Source organism: Podarcis filfolensis, assembly GCF_964270895.1.
Source record: "Podarcis filfolensis genome assembly, chromosome: 14".
Taxonomy (NCBI): domain Eukaryota; kingdom Metazoa; phylum Chordata; class Lepidosauria; order Squamata; family Lacertidae; genus Podarcis; species Podarcis filfolensis.
Window position 1 is genome coordinate 36,346,424 of NC_139616.1, and position 18,372 is coordinate 36,364,795.

General features: G+C 41.1%; 1 protein-coding gene across 8 annotated transcripts in view; it reads left to right on the forward strand.

Moving 5' to 3' along the window:
• Positions 1–18,372, forward strand: part of TBC1D24 (TBC1 domain family member 24) — a 30,212-nt gene that overhangs the window by 5,059 nt on the left and 6,781 nt on the right. For 3 of the 8 annotated variants that reach the window (XM_083585167.1, XM_083585168.1, XM_083585165.1), the window contains exons 2-5: positions 9,141–10,175; positions 12,758–12,775; positions 16,767–16,925; positions 17,844–17,907. In XM_083585167.1, the coding sequence (XP_083441293.1) occupies positions 9,217–10,175; positions 12,758–12,775; positions 16,767–16,925; positions 17,844–17,907 (1,200 nt within the window). In that variant the 5' untranslated portion in view covers positions 9,141–9,216. Of the gene's footprint in view, positions 1–9,140; positions 10,176–12,757; positions 12,776–16,748; positions 16,926–17,843; positions 17,908–18,372 lie in introns of all 8 variants that reach the window. The other 5 variants (XM_083585171.1, XM_083585172.1, XM_083585170.1 and 2 more) reach the window with 2 other exon arrangements.

Consider the following 18,372-nt stretch of genomic DNA (forward strand, 5'->3'; position numbering starts at 1 on the left):
TTTCATCTGTGTTCCTCCATCACACCTAGTTAACTTTTTATTTCTGAACTGAGTAGAAGCCACCCTGCATCCACACAAATAGATCTTCACCTAAGTAACTCTGGTTTACTCCTTTTTTAAAAAACAACAACAGGATGTATTTCATTCACATTGTTTACAGGCTTGGAGCTTTCTATGCAGAATTAAGTCAGACAGGTTGTAGAGTTGCATCCATCTTGATGGTCCTCAATTGTGGCTTCTTAAATTTCTTTCACAAAGTCGAGGGTTTCTGTTGACTTCTGTAGGTTGGTGTTGGTTCATGAAATGTGGTGAGCTGAAATTAAAAGTCTTTGCCCACTTCAGATATAACCAAAATAATGGTTTCTTACAAGTACAAGCCTTGGGCTCATACACTCTTCTCCCTTCTGTGTTTGCTGTACAAACTAGATTTCATTGCAGCGATTCACTTAATCTGTGGATGCTTTCACAGAGCCTGAGAACCAACCCAAGAAAACATAAATATTTTCACAAACTGAGAATAAGCAGTCGTGGTTTGCCTACATTCAGTGAGTTCATGAATAGATTGATATTTGAACAGGACTTCTGGTTTGTGCTCTTAGTCACTATACTACACAAGTGCTCGTTAGTGTGCAATTATTGCCCACACATACTCTGCTTGGATTACTGTGAATATGCAGAGCACAAGCAAGGTCATAGTTGTAAGCTTCCACATTTCCAGTGTTTGGCCTTATCTTATGGCACTGAGGGGCTGTTAAAATACAAGGATTATAGGTTTTATCTCCTGAAGTCTAGTCAGGGCAATATTATCAGTTTATAAATGAACTCGTGGAACAAAACGGAATACAACTGGACAGATCAATAGTTATGCTGCACATTCTAACAAAGCCCTTAACTTGCTAGGGAAATTGCTTTCAGACCTCTTGTACATAAAGCTCACTACTTCTGTGACCTAATCTGAAGAAGGGAATCTAATGAATAACCATTTACCTGGTCGTTTGGTCAAGTTCTCTTTCACACTGATTTTTGGACAGTGAGGGTGCAGGCAAATCACCACTGCTTATTCCCAGTTTGTGAAAAAAATTATGCAAGGTGGCAGCATGCATGTTTTAAATGAGATCTAAGCATAAATTTTACAGGTGAATATGCCTAGATGTTTATCCTTTCAAAATACAAAGAGAACATTTTTCAGTAGCTAACAAAACACCTCTACTCTTCTCTCACTGCCTCCATTTCTTCCCCTTCTATTTGCCAGGAGGTGATGGGACCAGTGGCCATGATCTTCGTTTTTTGATGTTGAGCTTCAGACCATATTTTGTGCTCTCCTTTCACCCTCATTAATAGGTTCTTTAATTCCTCCTCACTTTCTGCCATCAAGGTTGTGTCATCTGTATATCTGTTGTTGATATTTCTTCCGGCAATCTTAATTCCGGCTTGGGATTCATCCAGTCCAGCCTTTTGCATGATGATTATACAGTATAAGTTAAATAAGCAGTGAGACAATATACAGCCTTGTCGTACTCCTTTCCCAATTTTGAACCAATCAGTTGTTCCATATCCAGTTCTAACTGTAGCTTCTTGTCCCACATAGAGATTTCTCAGGAGACAGATGAGGTGATAGTTTACAACTGTTAAAAGCTCTTTTCCTGTAGTATCTGATATATGCAACTATGAAATATATATATGCTAGATGGACTGGTTGCTGACATATCAAAGATGGTCTTGTGTGATATATATAATCAGGTAATTAAATAGGCACAAGATAATAGTGAAGTACTGAGCGCTGTTCCAAGGCTATTGTGACTATTATGCCATTTTTGTTGCATTTGGATGTGTAAGCTTAACACAGGGTTCATCAGGAAGCCAAAGAACCTGCTGATGTTTCAATCCTTCTGTTTCTTAACAGCACTTCTGCTTATGATTGGGTGGTATTTATATCACATCTGTGCTGCTCAAGCAATGCTGAGTGGTTTTTGGAAATGCCATTCCATCTTTCCCTTAGTCACAAAACCTTCTCTTTCCTCAATACCAATTATTTGTCTGGGTCTCTGGAGAACTATTTAGCTCCTGGTGGTTTTGCACAGCCAGCTGTAATTAAATGCATGTAGTAATCTCTAATATTCATTACAAAGAGTTGAAGAATCTTAATGCAGGTTTTTAACACCACTCTATTTGCTGCTCTTTAGTTAGCTGTGTGGTTACAAGACTTGATTCATGAACTCTTCATAGAAGGCAGAGTGAGGGGTTAGATGTGGCATGCCACATCTGCCAGTCACACAATTTTGCTTTTTATTTTACTACATTTAGTAGTAACATGGTTTTCAGATTGGATTGCTCCTAGCGTCTGATTTCCAGGGCAGCTGAGTTCTCTCAGAATGGAGGAAGACACTTGAGTTCTGTGTCCTCCCTACCCTACCTCTAATTCTCATACCCACAACAGAAAAATGCAATTTCACCTGTCTTCAGAAATAATCCCTAAATGGAGGAGGCAGCACAAGTAGCTACTGTGCTTGGATGATTGTACCTCACTATGTTGTGATCTATGCTCTTGATGGTATTTGATCTAGAAATGCTGGTATTTGGGCTTTGTCAAAAATGAAGTTGAAGTAATTGTTGGATTCATTTATATAGTATTGTTATTTTTAAAAAGTGCTTCAATTGCCTTTCTCCTTGCAATAACACTCTGGCCTGATTCACACAACACACTTGTTGGCTTAGCAAGACCATGTGAACATGCTGGCTCCCAGAGAGGACCTCACACAAGCTTTACTCTTCCTTGGTCTTTCTTGCTGCCACACCAAGCTAAACCAAGGTTTGGCTTAGTTTGTCATCCAAATAGTGTTGTAAACTGAGATATGAAAGCTAGGAGCTAAATGGCAACTTAAACATAGGCTATGGGCACAACAATGGAATGTCTAGGCATACTTTTTTATAACAAGAATATAAATGAACTGCAGCTAAAATATTGTGCTCATTTTTCACATGGTCTAGTCCCTCCCCTGCCAACCCCCGTAATAGTCTTAAGAGGGTCTCTTCTCCAGTCTTCAGAGAGTAGCTGGAAGTGGGGAAGCAGAAAAAAGTCCTCCTTTCCTTCCACTCTGCAGTTTTAATCTAAAATCTTAGGTGCAGTACTGCGCCCAGAGCTCAAAAACTGCTTGCACTAATGAAATTCTCTGTTGCAAAATGCGCCTAGAACAATGCAAGTTTTGAACACTGCATCCAAACCAGGACTCCTGGGTAAGCATTCTCCCCACTAAGCATGAGTTTCAGCCAAGGTTTGTTCTTTGCAACAACTCATTATTAGTGAGCAGAAAATGTAACCACAAGTCCCAATCTGGATGACACATTGGCTTGTCTTAGTATGATACAGCAGCAAAAAGGACCACAGAGGAACAAAGCGACTATGAGGCCCTCTCCAGCAGCCTACACGGTCACACCGTCTTGTTGTGTGAACCAGTTATACAGTGGTACCTTGGTTCTCAAACTTAATCCGTTCCGGAAGTCCATTCCAAAACCAAGGTGCACTTTCCCATAGAAAGTAATGCAGAACGGATTTATCCATTCCAGACTTTTAAAAACAACCCCTAAAACAGCAATTTAAAATGAATTTTACTATCTAATGAGACCATTGATCCATAAAATGAAAGCAATACCAGTAATCAATGTACTGAACTGTAAAATAAATAAGACAGTATTGTAGATGATAAAAATTAAAATTAATATATTTTCTTACCTGCTCTGATAGTCATTGTTTGGATGGGGGGCTTTTATCCATTTCCACAATCACACAATCAATCAATCAGTAGCTGAACTGGGTTCCACACAGTCACCAAAACAAAGGAACCGAAAAAGCCTCAAAAACACAAAATAAATAGCAAAAACACCAAACTTTATCCATTCCGAAAGTCCGCTTCACTTCCGAAATGTTCGAAAACCAAGGCACAGCTTCTGATTGGTGCAGGCGCCCCTGAAACAATAGCCGACAGCCACATCAGATGTTCAGCCTCCAGAAAACATTCAAAAACCAGAACACTTCCAGGTGTTTGGGAACCAAGGCGTTTGAGAACCAAGGCACCACTGTATATAGATTCAGAGGGAAAATGGATCAGGAAGCAATTGTCACCTGAAACACTGGTTAGGTTAGCATGAGTTACTCTGATCTACATTCCTGTAGTCCCAGTTTAAGTGGTGAGAGAAGCTGATGCTGATGTACACAAAGCCTGAGGCAATTCACAGGGAGATAATCGAACTACATTTAACCTCATTAAGGCAATCCATTGAACTCAGTGCATCAGTGTTGGACAATTCCACTACAGAAACAGTATTTCATTAACTCTCATAGATAAACTGGGGTAGACATTTCCTGAGGTGAGAGAATTGTTTCTGTTGCCAATAATGCATGTCTTATTGTTCAGTAAATCTAATGTTTCCTGTTGCTGCACTTGTCTAGACTTCTGCATGTCTGTTTAAAGAAAACTGAAGCTTTGCAAATCTCTTGGAGCTTTTCTTCACCCCCACAAAAAAAAATGTTTATGACACTAATTTGGAACTTGGTCACCCCACAGTAGCCTTTCCCTAGTAGAATGGTCCCTCTTCTAAATACATCAATACCCATAAGGAATGGCATCAGTGTAAATACCATGAAATTGATACTTACAAACCTTACCTTGACCACTAGTAACATCCCTTGCTCAATTCAAGACTGGGACAAAAATAATCGCTGAACAAGTGCTGACCATCCAAGTGTGTGTGTGTGTTTAGAAATCTGGAAGTGCTGATATAAACAAGAATGGAGCCCTTGGAAATAGTCTGTTTGTATAAAGTGAGATGCCGTTACAGTCATGCTTCTCATTGTATTACTTCAAAGATTTGGTCATCTGTGGTATTGTGAATCTGTTCCCATATTTGTGAATATAATATGTGTCCTTGTAGCATTAATGGTAAGAAATGTTAGAGTCAATACAGAAATTAAGGAAGAAGGGGTGTTAACCTTTTTCACTTCTACAGTATTTTTGTACTAATAAAAGATACCCACATTCTCCTAAGTTGCAAAGACTTTACTGTATAAAATGTCAACACAGTTCTGATTGAGTTCTCTGGGGGAATGCCAAATGGTCTGCTCTTCTTAATCAAACCAAAGAAGGTATGTTGCCCTTCCAAATAAATCCACAAAAGTTATTAGCCATATATACGCACCTACATTAGGTGTATATGACCCAAAATGAATTAAGGATCTGACTTTTTATAAAAACTTGGTTGACAGCGATAATAAGTTACCAGGCAAGTGACTGGGCTACAGGTAAGAGCACAAATCAAGGTTTCACCTGTTCCCTTCTTCTGTAGCTTGCTACTTTAAAAACCATGATTGGCCACTATTTCCTGACTCAGTTGGAAACTATTAACCATAGTCCCTAGGTTGTATGCAGTAGGCAAGATTAACTGAGCCTTCTTGGTCTGTTTATATTAGCAGGCAAAGAGAAGAGTCAAGTGAGAGCAAAGGGTTTGTGTGCGGGTTGCTCAAAAGCTTGTGCATATCCTGGCTTTTTATCAGACCATTCTGCCATGGTCAAATCTATGTTTAAGTCTACAGCTACTCACTTTAATAGCTAAATGATACTTCTAGGTACAGAGCTCAAATATTGCTGTGTAGAAGCAGGGCTGTTTAGATCTCTCTGAGAAGCTTACATTAGACTTCTACAGAAAACAGAATGCTGGCTAGCTGGACCTTGGTTTCATCCAACAAAATAATCTCAACTACTTTCTCAGCAAATTTCTAGCCCTTAGTGTTGCAACGGTAGACCAGAAAGTAGTGCTGTGACTGATGCAGTCTCAAAAGCCAAGAGGAAGAGGATTTTCTGAGACTAATAAAAGAAGTGGCTCAGCTAAGCTGTATAGACAGGCCAGTTGAAGAGGATCAGATTCCCATCCATTCAGATCTGACGGCTGATAGAGACCAGAGCATCATAGTTCTTTGTGCCTCCCTGTGACTAACAAGATTAATTTACATGAAACAATCACCAGTGTTGTTGCATTATTTAATCGAGTTACAGCACCTGGATTTCTTCATAGAAAATAGTTTTTTGCTTTTCTTGGAAGAGGAGCTGTGGGGTTCACAGTTCTGCAAAAAGTGTTGTGGAGAGTTGCTACTAGAGAGGCAGCAGTCTGCAGTTGGCAATCTGACCAAATCAGGGATGTGACTCAAGACAACCTTACCAGGAACACTTAATCCCTGTTGGGTAATCCATAACAGTGGACTAAAATACTAATTATTTCCCATTCTGCCTCCTAATCCCAGCCCCTTTTTAAAAAGAACAGCGACGCTTCTAGTCTCAGCAAACAGTGAACCTGCTGGTAACCAGCAGTACTGGAAACTGGCTTCTGCCATTAAATGCAAACTCTCTCTTGTTTGCAGGGATTTTACTTTTGTTTTTCTCAGTTCTGCTTTTTGGTCAAACTCTTTGTGCATATTTAAAAACGAATATATTTTGCAGAGCGCAGACACTGAGATTTCAAAAGGTACAGAAGCTCATGCCATAAATGAATTGTCTTTAAGGTGGCTGCTATTTTCAAGCATGATAAAAATAACCAAATGTTCGAGGGCAACAGCTGTGATTCTCACCTGTGCTCTCTGCTGTAAACCCTGTATACTTAACTGGAATGTACAAGCAGGTTGATTTGTTTGTGCTGAAGCAGGAGAAAAAGGAACTCTACCAAAGAGGAAATTTTGATAGCAACTGTATAAAAGGTAAAGGGACCCCTGACCGTTAGGTCCAGTCGTGGCCGACTCTGGGGTTGCAGCGCTCATCTCATTTTATTGGCCGAGGGAGTCAGCGTACAGCTTCCGGGTCATGTGGCCAGCATGACTAAGCCGCTTCTGGCGAACCAGAGCAGTGCACGGAAACGCCGTTTACCTTCCCGCCAGAGCGATACCTATTTATCTACTTGCACTTTGACGTGTTTTCGAACTGCTAGGTGGGCAGGAGCAGGGACCGAGCAATGGGAGCTCACCCCGTTGCAGAGATTTGAACCGCCGACCTTCTGATCGGCAAGCCCTAGGCTCTGTGGTTTAACCCCCAGCGCCACCCACGTCCCTTAGCAACTGTATAGTAATAGTAAACTCATCTTCTGTATGTGGATCCTTGCATAGCCAAGATGGCACCAACTCTGGCAAGCGGGAGATATCGGCAGACTTGGATTTGTAGAAGTATTTTTTTTTAACGGAAAAAATATTTAAGGGGTGAGGAGATATTTTTGAAAAATACTGGTGGGCTATTTGGGGGTGGGTGGGAGGAATAGAATGGAGTGTTCTGGAAAAGGGCATGGCTGGCAGGAATTCTAAACAGAAGAACTCTATGCTGCAACAGTTCCCACTTGTAACCCTTTAACCATGTATTATAAAGGTGGCTAACCTGTGGCACTCTAGAAATTGGAATTCAAATACCATCAGCCTTGGCCAGCATGGCCAGTAATAGGGGTGTTGTAGTCCAGCAAGGCAACAGATTAGCTATCATTGATATAGAACCTACACGTGATATTCTATGTATACCCATAGAGTGTTGCATGTAATGCAGTTCTGATTCTCTGCATGTGCCTGATATAGTTTCAAACCATATCTGCATAGGGCTTCCTAAAGACATGGGTTGTATCAGAGTAGAATAATTGAAATGAATGTGCCTGAGTTAGGTCATAAATTTTAATCGGTCTACTTGTGAGTAGGACTAACATTGGCTATATCATTTGATCTGACACCATACTAATTTTGAGACTAATGTAGAATCTCAGATATACAGATTAATATTCAACCAAGATCTTGATTTATCTGGACAAGGGCTTGCCCTCATTGCCATGCCTATTTATACGCAGTATTTATAAGCATGTTTTCCTTACAGTAGGCAAAGGTTCAGAATTTTAACAGAAGTGAGACAACACCCACTCTTGGCACATGAGCCAGTATTTCATGCATTAGTGTAACCTGTTATAGAAAACATACTGATAGACACTTAATTTATTAAAGTTATCTGGTTTTTAAGTGATGGAGGACCACTTAACTTGTCTTTTATTAAGTCTGTCATAGCACTTAATGCACCAGCAAATACTGAATTTCCAAAGCTCTGCTTACAAAAGCAAATTTGCTTTCCTATTGGAAAGCTGCTGCTTAAATTTTGGGACTAAACAATTTATTGCCATTCTACAGACAGACTAACTATGTGTATGGTGAACGTACATCCCTGACTTTATTGTTGGACTCCTGCTCTTCCAAGTGTTGTACAGGCCTATGTTAACCTGACTTGTTAGGCTGTATCTTCCAGAGGATTAGCCCTGCTTGTTACAGCAAAAAGAACCAGAGGCCTGTGGCACTTGAAAGACTAATTTATTATGGTATTAATTAATTAGGCTTTAAGGTACTACAGGATTCCTGTTTTTATTTGGCTACAGCTAGTAAAATCCTTTCCTGCCTATGACCTAGTATGCTCACGAAGCCATTGCATTTCCCAAAAAGCTTGATAATGTAGTCTCCTATGGCAACTCCTTCCTCAAAAGACAGAGGATTCTGATATGGCAGTAACATTTGCATCTTTATTTTCTGATGTCCTGTATAATTTCCCCCCACCTCCCTGCTTTCTGGTACCATATAAGTAAGATGTGCTGGAAAGGAATGTTTGAGGCAAATTACAATGGTACCTCAGGTTACAAATGCTTCAGGTTATAGACTCCGCTAACCTGGAAGTAGTACCTCGGGTTAAGAACTTTACTTCAGGGTGAGAACAGAAATCACGTGGTGGCAGCAGGAGGCCCCGTTAACTAAAGTGGTACCTTAGATTAAGAACAGTTTCAGGTTAAGAACGGACCTCCGGAATGAATTAAATTCTTCACCAGAGGTACCACTGTATTCTTCAGCTCAGTTTACTACAGTTTTCAGCCACAGAACAGTGTATTGCACAGATAGAAAAGGTTAACCCACTGAAGGGAAATACCGGTACATCAGTTTAAAAGTAATAAGTCATTAATTACCTGAGTGAAGCCCCTTTGCAGGCAGTCTGGAACTTGCACTCCACTGCCAATAGCAGGACAAGCTATTAACAATTTACGTGTTCTTGACACGAAAGTAGCCATAACCTGTTGTGTTCTTTGTTCTTTTCCAGGAAAAAGTGAAAGTGCTCCAAGGGCCAGATAAGATACTTGCTTTTATGTCATTCTGCGAAGACTATCTTAATAGCTATGGGTGAATATAGCCGCTTTATAGACTGGGATAAAATGGATTCTACAATCCAGGACCAGGATGCAAAGGAACTGACCAGTACAGAATTTCAGGATCTGAAGCAACTGGCTCGCCAGGGATATTGGGCCAAAAACCACTCTTTAAGAGCCAAAGTGTACCACAAACTGATTAATGATATCCCTTGCCGCACTGTGACTCCAGATGCCCACGTCTACCGGGACATTGTGGTGAAAATTGCTGGCAAACGTAACAGCGGCAGTCTTCCACTTCCAGAATTTGTGGACAACAGCCTTGTTCCCACTTACTGCCTGAATGCAGAAGGCATTGGGGCAGTCAGGAAGATAATTTCATGCATTGCAAGCCAGTTCCCGGACATATCATTCTGCCCAGCTCTGCCTTCAGTGGTAGCACTTCTCCTCCATTACAGTAGGGATGAAGCAGAGTGCTTTGAGAAGGTCTGCCGCATCCTTGCCTGCAACGATCCCTCCAAGCACTTCATTGATCAGACGTTCTTGGCTTTTGAGTCGTCTTGCATGACTTTTGGCGATCTGGTTAACAAATACTGTCAGGCGGCCCACAAGCTGATGGTAGCAGTTTCCAAGGATGTGCTAGAAGTATATTCAGACTGGCAACGGTGGCTTTTTGGAGAACTGCCTCTGATATATGTTGCACGGGTCTTTGATGTATTCTTGGTAGAGGGCTACAAGGTTCTATACCGTGTTGCACTAGCTCTTCTCAAATTCTTTCATAAAGTCAGAGTTGGGCAGACTATGGAGTCAGACAACGTTCAGCAGGACATCCGAGCTTTTGTTAGGGATATTGCAAAGTCAGTGTCTCCTGAGAAACTGTTAGAGAAAGCTTTTGCGATTCGGCTCTTTTCACGGAAGGAGATCCAGCTTTTGCAGATGGCCAACGAGAAGGCTCTTCAGCAGAAAGGCATAACCGTCAAACAGAAGAGGTAAAAGGGATTCATACATACTCCAGAGAGGCTTTCCCTCTCCTCTAGTAATGCTCTTGACTTACATGGGAAGTGGATATGGTTGCAAAAGCAGAATAATGTAGGTGCTCAGTGGAAAAGTATAGAGGCTGTACCAACTTAACCGAATAATTACATGCGTATGTTTGCTTTTTCAGCTTCTGATAATTGGGCTTTTAAAGAACTTTAATTTTTCACAAGGACCATAGTGGTGGAGCTCTTTCAATGCTTAATTCAAAGCACTAGTCATGTTTTTTAAAACTCTAAATAGATTATGTCTTAAAATAATCTAAGAGACTGTGACTTCCCATATGAACTTGCCCCTCTTCATCTGAAGAGGGTCTTCTCTGCATTTGCAAAGCCTCAACTACTAATGGGAGAAGTAGGAGAAAGCCTTTTCCGATGCCCCACCTAGATTATAGAACTCCTGTCAGGTTATGATTGTGTGCTTGTTTTGTACTCCTCCCCCTGTGGCATTCCAACATTTTGATAAAAGGCATTCTTCTTTCAATATATTTTTGACGTGCTTAGTTGCGAGTTACTTTTCCCCTCTTTAAATCTCTTTTTGTTGTTGATGAAATTGTGATGGCTTTCTTTTGAAATGTTGGAAGCTGCCTTGAACATCTTAAAAATAATGGAAAGGTGAGGTGCATTTTTAATAATGAATATAGAGACTCAGAAGACAAGTAAAGGCAAAGGTACCCAGAGCTGTTAGGTTTTGAGAGAGATGCTTAACTTCTGTTTCAGAATCAGGCCTACAGAAGGCATGCTGGATGCAGCAAAACACAATTGTTTCTGATTTTCAATAAAAAAAGCCTTAGGAGGTTGGAATTTTGAGCGCAGGAAGTTGGAAGTTGCCTTATCATTCCTCTCCTGCCCCTCTTTTACTTGCTGTTTGCTCAAAATTGCCTTCTGCTTTCTTTCCCACATGGTTCCAGATGTTTATATAGTAGCTGAGATGGATGATTTTGAACATAAAACAGCTAGAGAGAATAGGGTAACACACCCCGTTCCCTTCTGCTGGTCTTCAATAGCCTCCTAAGGCTACTTTTCATTAAAAGTTAAAATGATTTTACGACATATATTTGTGTTACAGGTAGGTAGCCGTGTTGGTCTGCTGAAGTCGAAACAAAATAAAAAGATTCCTTCCAGTAGCACCTTAGAGACCAACTAAGTTTGTTATTGGTATGAGCTTTTGTGTGCATGCACACTTCTTCAGATACTTCTTCAGATGGTATCACCACAAAGAAAGGCTATTTATCCCAGGGGGTTGGACTAGATGACCCTCAGGTCCCTTCCAGCACTACAATTCTGTGATTCTACAATTCTGTGACCTCAACTACATTGCTTGACTGTAGATTGCTCTTACAGAAATTCAGTTGTCCAATATGCAAGAAAGAGAAACACACAGTGGAAATGGAACTGGTATTAACTATGAACTAAGGCAGAGGTTTTTAAACTGTGATCTGTGAGTTGCATTTGGGTGGCCTGTGGCAAGGCTGCATCGTGGACCTGCACCAGTAGCAAAAAGTGCTGAGCGACCAGTTAATTTTGAACACTGGCTTACAATCTATAAAGACAAACTTAAGAGAAATGGGGGGGGGGGGCTACAGCTAAAAGTACTAAAACTGGGCAGAGTTAAGTGCACGAGGCATCTTTGATGAAAGAGCCCTTTAAGATGTTCCGCTGGGGCTTATTCAGCTGACAAGTGTTTGTGAAAGCCTTAAAGTTTCTATATTCTTGTCAGAAGCATTGACATTTCAGAGATTTGGGTCAGTGTTCTAAATATTCCATTTATCGTTAGTAGAAATAGCACAAGACCAGTGGCTGACAGGCATGAGAACTCTGTGCTTTTGTATAAGCTGAAGAACAGCTAGTATTCTGTAATCACAGAAACTTGACTGGAGGAAATGTGTTCTGGCTGTGTGACCCAAAATGTAAAGCTTCAAGGAGCTCGGTTAACAGCCTCACAAATAATTTCTTAGCATTTCACAAATGCAAATGGTTTGGTTTTTGAAATTATGTAATCTGCACCTGTCCAATTTTCCAAGGGGATTCCATTTTTATGTTAACTCTGTATTTTTGTAATATTTTGTTTAAGTTGTCTGTTGTTGCTTCATTTTTTGTACACCAGTTAGATATATTTTTAATACATTAAGCGGTATGGAAATTAAATAATCCATATCAGATCAAGTCAAAGGGTAAGTACCACAGCACTAAAGACCCAATTTCTACATTGTGCGAAACAGGAAAACCTCAACAACAGAGCGCAGTCGCATATAAGGAGTGAGAGTAGAAGGGAAGGTTGAAGGGCAAGTGCAGAAGTCATAAGCAGTTAGGTGAAGAGACATTGTATAGAAAGATAAATGTGATAAGAGAATTGAGGAGGAAGAACTATGATACGGTGGTTGGGTGTCCATCTGTTCTTTAATCTCGTTCATTTGACTTCAAATCTTACTCTTGAGTTTTTCTCTAGGCTCTAATTTACTGAATTTTCTTGATTTCTCTCTCTCTTTTGTCTCGTACTGTCATTTCCCTGTCTGCTGCACCCCTCCTCTTTGCAGCATTGCATCCCCAAAAAGGTAGGTTTCAAGATTTGAATACTCCACGCTTTGCTTTTCTCTTCTGCCTTGGCTTGACTTCCAAATGGCTGTTATCACGGCTTATGCTTGGCTGGTTATGCCAGTACTTACTGCAGTATCAGATGGTGGGGAAGCGGAAGGTGGGGGGGTTGCAATTCACAAATATCTTTCCAGAGCTTTCAACAGTCCTGCTGTCAAGTATGCTGTACAAGGTTTGCATTCTAGTCTAGCCTTATTTCTCTGCACTTTCGTGAGGATTTCACTGGTGAAACACAAGCCTATTCTAACATACTGTAGGGGCTACTAGTCTTTTGTTGTTAAAAGAACTTCTGAGCCATATAGTGATAGGCAGAATGTTAAACATGAAGTTGCTTTGTGTGAATAGATAAAGATTGTTAATAACTGTAGTACAGGCATCCCCAAACTCTGCCCTCCCCTCCAGATGTTTTGGGACTACAACTCCCATAATCCCTAACTAACAGGACCAGTGGTCAGGGATGATGGGAATTGTAGTTCCAAATCATCTGAAGGGCCAAGTTTGGGGATGCCTGCCCTAGTAGTACAGCCCAAGATAGTTTTGTGCCTAGGGAGGTGTTCAGATGATCTGGTATATAAATTCCACTTAACTATGATAAGGGTATATTGGCTGCAATTCTTCAGATAACGTTATAGGCATAAAGTACCTTACTCTTACTGACAGGGTTGTATGTTGCCACTTATATGTCTGAAGGTGGTTTGAGGACTAAGGCCGGGTTGCTATATGGGAGTCATCCTCCCTGCCATTCAGACAAGCACATGTGGTAGGTGTAAAGTCCCTCCATATAGTGCCTATACATTTACATGTTCCTTGTATTTTGTTCCATCTCCTTGCTTCTGACCACCTCTGCCCTGCTGGTTCATACATATGTTGGTCAGTCGGTCTCTCACATATGTGCATGCGTGTGCTCGCACAGACACACACACACACACATATATATATATATATATATATATATATATATATATGCATTTCTTTTGCCTGTTTGCTGCTTTTATTATTTCATGACACTATCCTTCATTTGCCTTCTCCTTTTTCCAGAGAGTCTTTCAAAATAAATGATGGAAAAGTTCCTAGGCCCATATTGCTCTGGGACATGTCAAGCCTCCTTCACAGCCAGATCTCCTCCCAGGCTCGCTCTCAGTGAGCCCTGGCCCTTGAATCTCCCTAATTTTTTTCTTCCCTGAACCTTACAGTCAGATGGTTGCACATCCTGATTCCCTACCTGATCCCTCCTGTTACCCCTAGGGTCTTCTTTGTTGCTCAGACTTCCCCCTTAGTACAGGCAGTGACTGCTTTGCGCAAGTTATGTTCCTTACCCCCTCGCATGTTGGCGGAGTGCGCATAAGCCAGTTACCCTCCAGCCTTTTTTCCAGCCCCTTCTGGGTTGTGGCAATGCACATGTGCACTGTCACGTGTCAGTTAGTCATTGCCTGTATAACACCAGTTCCTTCATATTTTTTTCACCTTGGGAGCAACAGAAGCACATTGTACTGGAAAGTGTTGGAAGAAAGCAACTAAGATAGCCTGGTGACAATCAGGGGCATGGCTCAGTGCATTAAGGCATTAACCAAAAAGAGCTTCCTGCAGGCCATGCACAAATACAGAAAACAAATGCAACATATGAAGGTGTGACTAAGTGTGGAACTATTGCCTGCAGCCCAAATTGGATGAATGGCATGTTCTTCCCATAGAACATGAATGGCATGTTCTTCCCCACCCTCAGTTACGCTTGTTTCCAAGATCTTTTTAAAAGTATACAAGCCCATGTGGTATTCAAACCCATAGCTGAAAAGCCAGTAGTGAATGTTTAACAAATTTCTTGTTAGCAGCAGTGCTTTTTTTCTGTGGGGACTCAGGGGTACACGTACCCCTAAACATTTTGTGAATCTTTGTACTTTTGTCCATTTAGTGTATTTATTTTTCCCGATTTGAACCATAAAATGGTGATTTTCTTGAGTCCAAATGAGAGTACCCCTAAAAAAAAATTTTTAGAAAAAAAAGTACTGGTTAGCATCATGTTTATTAATCACTCTGCCACAGGTAGGTACACAGTCCATGTGCTTTGGTAACAAGACATGAGATTCATGTTAGCTTGAGCTGCCTAAGCCTTGGTGGTTTTAAGGCTTAGAGATTAGTGATAAATTGTAGCATGCACACTGAACAGAGCAGCCTTCACAAGTTGTAGATCATGCTTGGAAGGAGACTAATCAACAACCTGATAATCCTCTGCTGATATCATGCAGGCTCCTATCTGCAGTGCTTCGGAAGGACATATAACTGGCTCTGTGGCTTATCTGTGCTGAAGGGAACACATCCTGCCCTTAGCATATGCAGTCAACTATGCATTTTGATTAACTTCTGGTTTAAGGACAGAACATGAGTTGCTTCAGAAAGGCAGCCACACGATTTCTGAAACTGTCACTGCACTTCAGTTAAATTTTGAAACTACCCATGAATGAGAATCCCATTTCCCTCACTTAATTAGAGATGTGCAGGCGATTCCGACTAAACATTAGGACAAACTTTCTGGTGGCAGAAGATGTTTGACAATGGAACTGGCTACCTTGGAGGGTGATGGAGGTGATGGGAGATTTTTAAAAAGAGGTTAGATGGTCATCTGCCAGGGATTCATTAGCTGAAATTACTGCATTGGAGGGGATTGGGCTAGATGACTTTGGGTCCCTTCCAACTCCACAGTTCTGCCATTCTATTAGCCGCTAGTTTTCTGCAAGGTTTACAGTATGCAGATGTGTCCATAATAAAATGGACAGGTGGCTCCCCCCCTTTTTTTTTAAAGAATGCCTTTGCACTATAAGTGGCCTGCATTTCAACTCTTCTTCCTAGCATGTGCTGTATAATAACTCCAAAGTTTGGCTTGCTTCATGGTACAGTTCTTGCATATCTCTGACATAAGCTGTGAAACCTGCATCTAACTCTAGCTTGGGTGTCAAAAAGAATTGGCTATATTTCCTTGTCACTGGCTTGTGTGTTATCCTCCTGTTTTATGTATTGGCTTCCAGTGCTTTGGAGCAACTGAGCCTTCTGTGGAGTCTTTAACTCCATGGATATGGCCACATTCAAGTCTGTTTTCATACTTGGGCAACAGTTGGAAGAGAATTTCCAGGAGTGGCACATAGCTCTGAATATATTTATGGTTGTACAGTTTCCTCTGTAATGGTATCACCTGGGTCCCCTGCTGGTTTTGAACTGCAGCAGTCATAGCTGGGGAAGGGTGTTTACATCAAAACCTTCCAAGTGCTTTTCAATGGCTATAGCTTTGATCGGTGAATTGGGCTAGCTTGTAAATACATCTACCAAATCAGTGGGAAAACTATGAAAGGGCAAAGCCGATCCTAGTTGCAAGGAAACAACTTATGGTATAGTAGGTTTTAAAATTTCCCAGAATTCCCACCATTTGAAAATCCGCATTCTTCCTTGGGGACACAAAAAAATGTACAGCTATCGATTATTCACATGAAAATCAAATACAGAAAGTAACTTCCTGTTATCCATGTAAAAATGCTGATTTGTATTTAAGAACATTATTTTGACAAAACTACTTAGGGCTGCTGAGATCTGCACCCTTATACAGAGCTAAACACCACAGCATTAATGTGGATATCAAGCCCCCCTAATTTCAAGCTGTGGGTGACTGCAAACCCCTTAATTGTTTTGCCCTTTTATTGTTTTTCCTGTGGTGTAGTGTTGCCCTCTTTCTGCTCATAGAGTTACTAGCCCTTCTGCTAGTTTCTTTGTTAGTCATTTACAATGCATCTACAAAGGGAAAGGGAAAGAAATGTTTTAATTTGCAATGCTTCTTTGCCTTCTGGATGTCAGGAAGGGACTCTTTTCTTGCCATAGGCAACAAGTTGAGGCCCGAATTGGGCAGTAGTTGCTTTGGACAAATGCCCATGGCTCCAGTTTTAACACCAGTTTTCTGTTATTCCACAGGCAGAATGTCCACCTGGCAGTTCATGCTGAGAACTTCAAGTCTGAAATAGTTGATGTAAAGAAGATGAGAGACATCTGGTCATGGATTCCTGAGCGCTTTGCACTTTGCCAGCCACTGCTGCTGTTTACCACCTCAGAACATGGCTGCAGCTTAAGCAGGTAAAATGTAGTCAGCACTATTTTAAAATGAATCTTTGGTACTGTACGCCACAAGATGATGTAGACAATCATAGGCCAATTCTCTTGGCAAGGGTGCTTTGCTTCTGTTGTATGATGAATGTTGCTAGAGTTGTCTTGCCTTGCATCAACACAAGCAGAGTTTGTAGGCTGGCTTTACATTGAATGCATGTTGGTGTGCTATCAACTCATATAGATCTTTTTTCTAAGTCAAATCGTGGCTGAGTGTGAAAGCATGTGGTCCCAGAAAGGTGATTGCAGCTGCTTTCCCCCTCCCTGGCCATCCTGCTGTTGTTGCCATGGTTTCTTGGCATGTCATCTGAACATGGGCTTGTGATTTGTCTCACTCCAGACAAACTACAATCTGTAACCAAGATTCATTATTGGTTTACAGCTTAAGGAGATGGACCACAAACCCAGATTTGGATGATGTGCTAAGCCAAACCATGACTTGGCTCATAGCAATGCAGCAACAGCAGGACCAGAAATCAAGCAGCCACAACCTTCTCTCTGGGAACCTGCACATTTGTGATGTACTGTGATTTTGCTTAGCGTTATGGACAAACTGAGCCATAGACTATGCTGTGCTATAGAACTCTGGGTTTTTGCTCACTCTTCCTTAGCTGAGAGGCCTAACTGTATGCTAAAGCAACAAGGAATGTTGTGGCATTAAAAAAACCTAAGACATTTATTATGACATAAGGTTTTGTGAACTAGAGTCTGGTCTTTTAGCACATCACCCAAACAGTTTTTACTGTTGATTAAAGAGGCCGACAATGAACTGGGACTTGATTGGCAGTGTGGTGTGGATGCAAAAAGTGTGTGGAGAGTGTGCAGTTACCAAGACCAGCAGTGGGATGTTTCACTAAGGGAGCATCATTTTATATGTATCTTTATCAGGTTCTATTCGCATTGCGAGGGACATGAACCAACTCTCCTTCTGATTAAGACAACGGCCCAAGAGGTAAGTTAGTAGGACAAGTAGCAGCTTTATAAAAGACACTTTATAAATTTCATAGGATTCACTAAACTGCTGTCCATCAATTATTGTAGTTGCCATAGACGAAAAATGAAATAACTCCTTAGAACTCTCCCTGGTGTTCCACTAACTCATTTGTGCCTTGCTTGCTTAATGAAGCACAATTTAGCTGCTTTCTTGGGAAATTTGAATTTGAAATTCAACCTGTTTTCCAGGTTGACAGACTCCCTTCCCCTACCACTACACAGGGGTTGCTTCATCACAATGCACACACTGCAATATGTGTCTCCTACACAACTGCAGAGCTATTCAAAAAGACCCATATACATTCTCTCTCCAGGCCGCTCTTGACACTGATAGGAGCAGTCATAAAATGTGATCTTGGTTGAACGCCATAGACTAACTAAAGATATAGCTTGCTACCCTCACACCAGGGCCACTTCAGAGGCA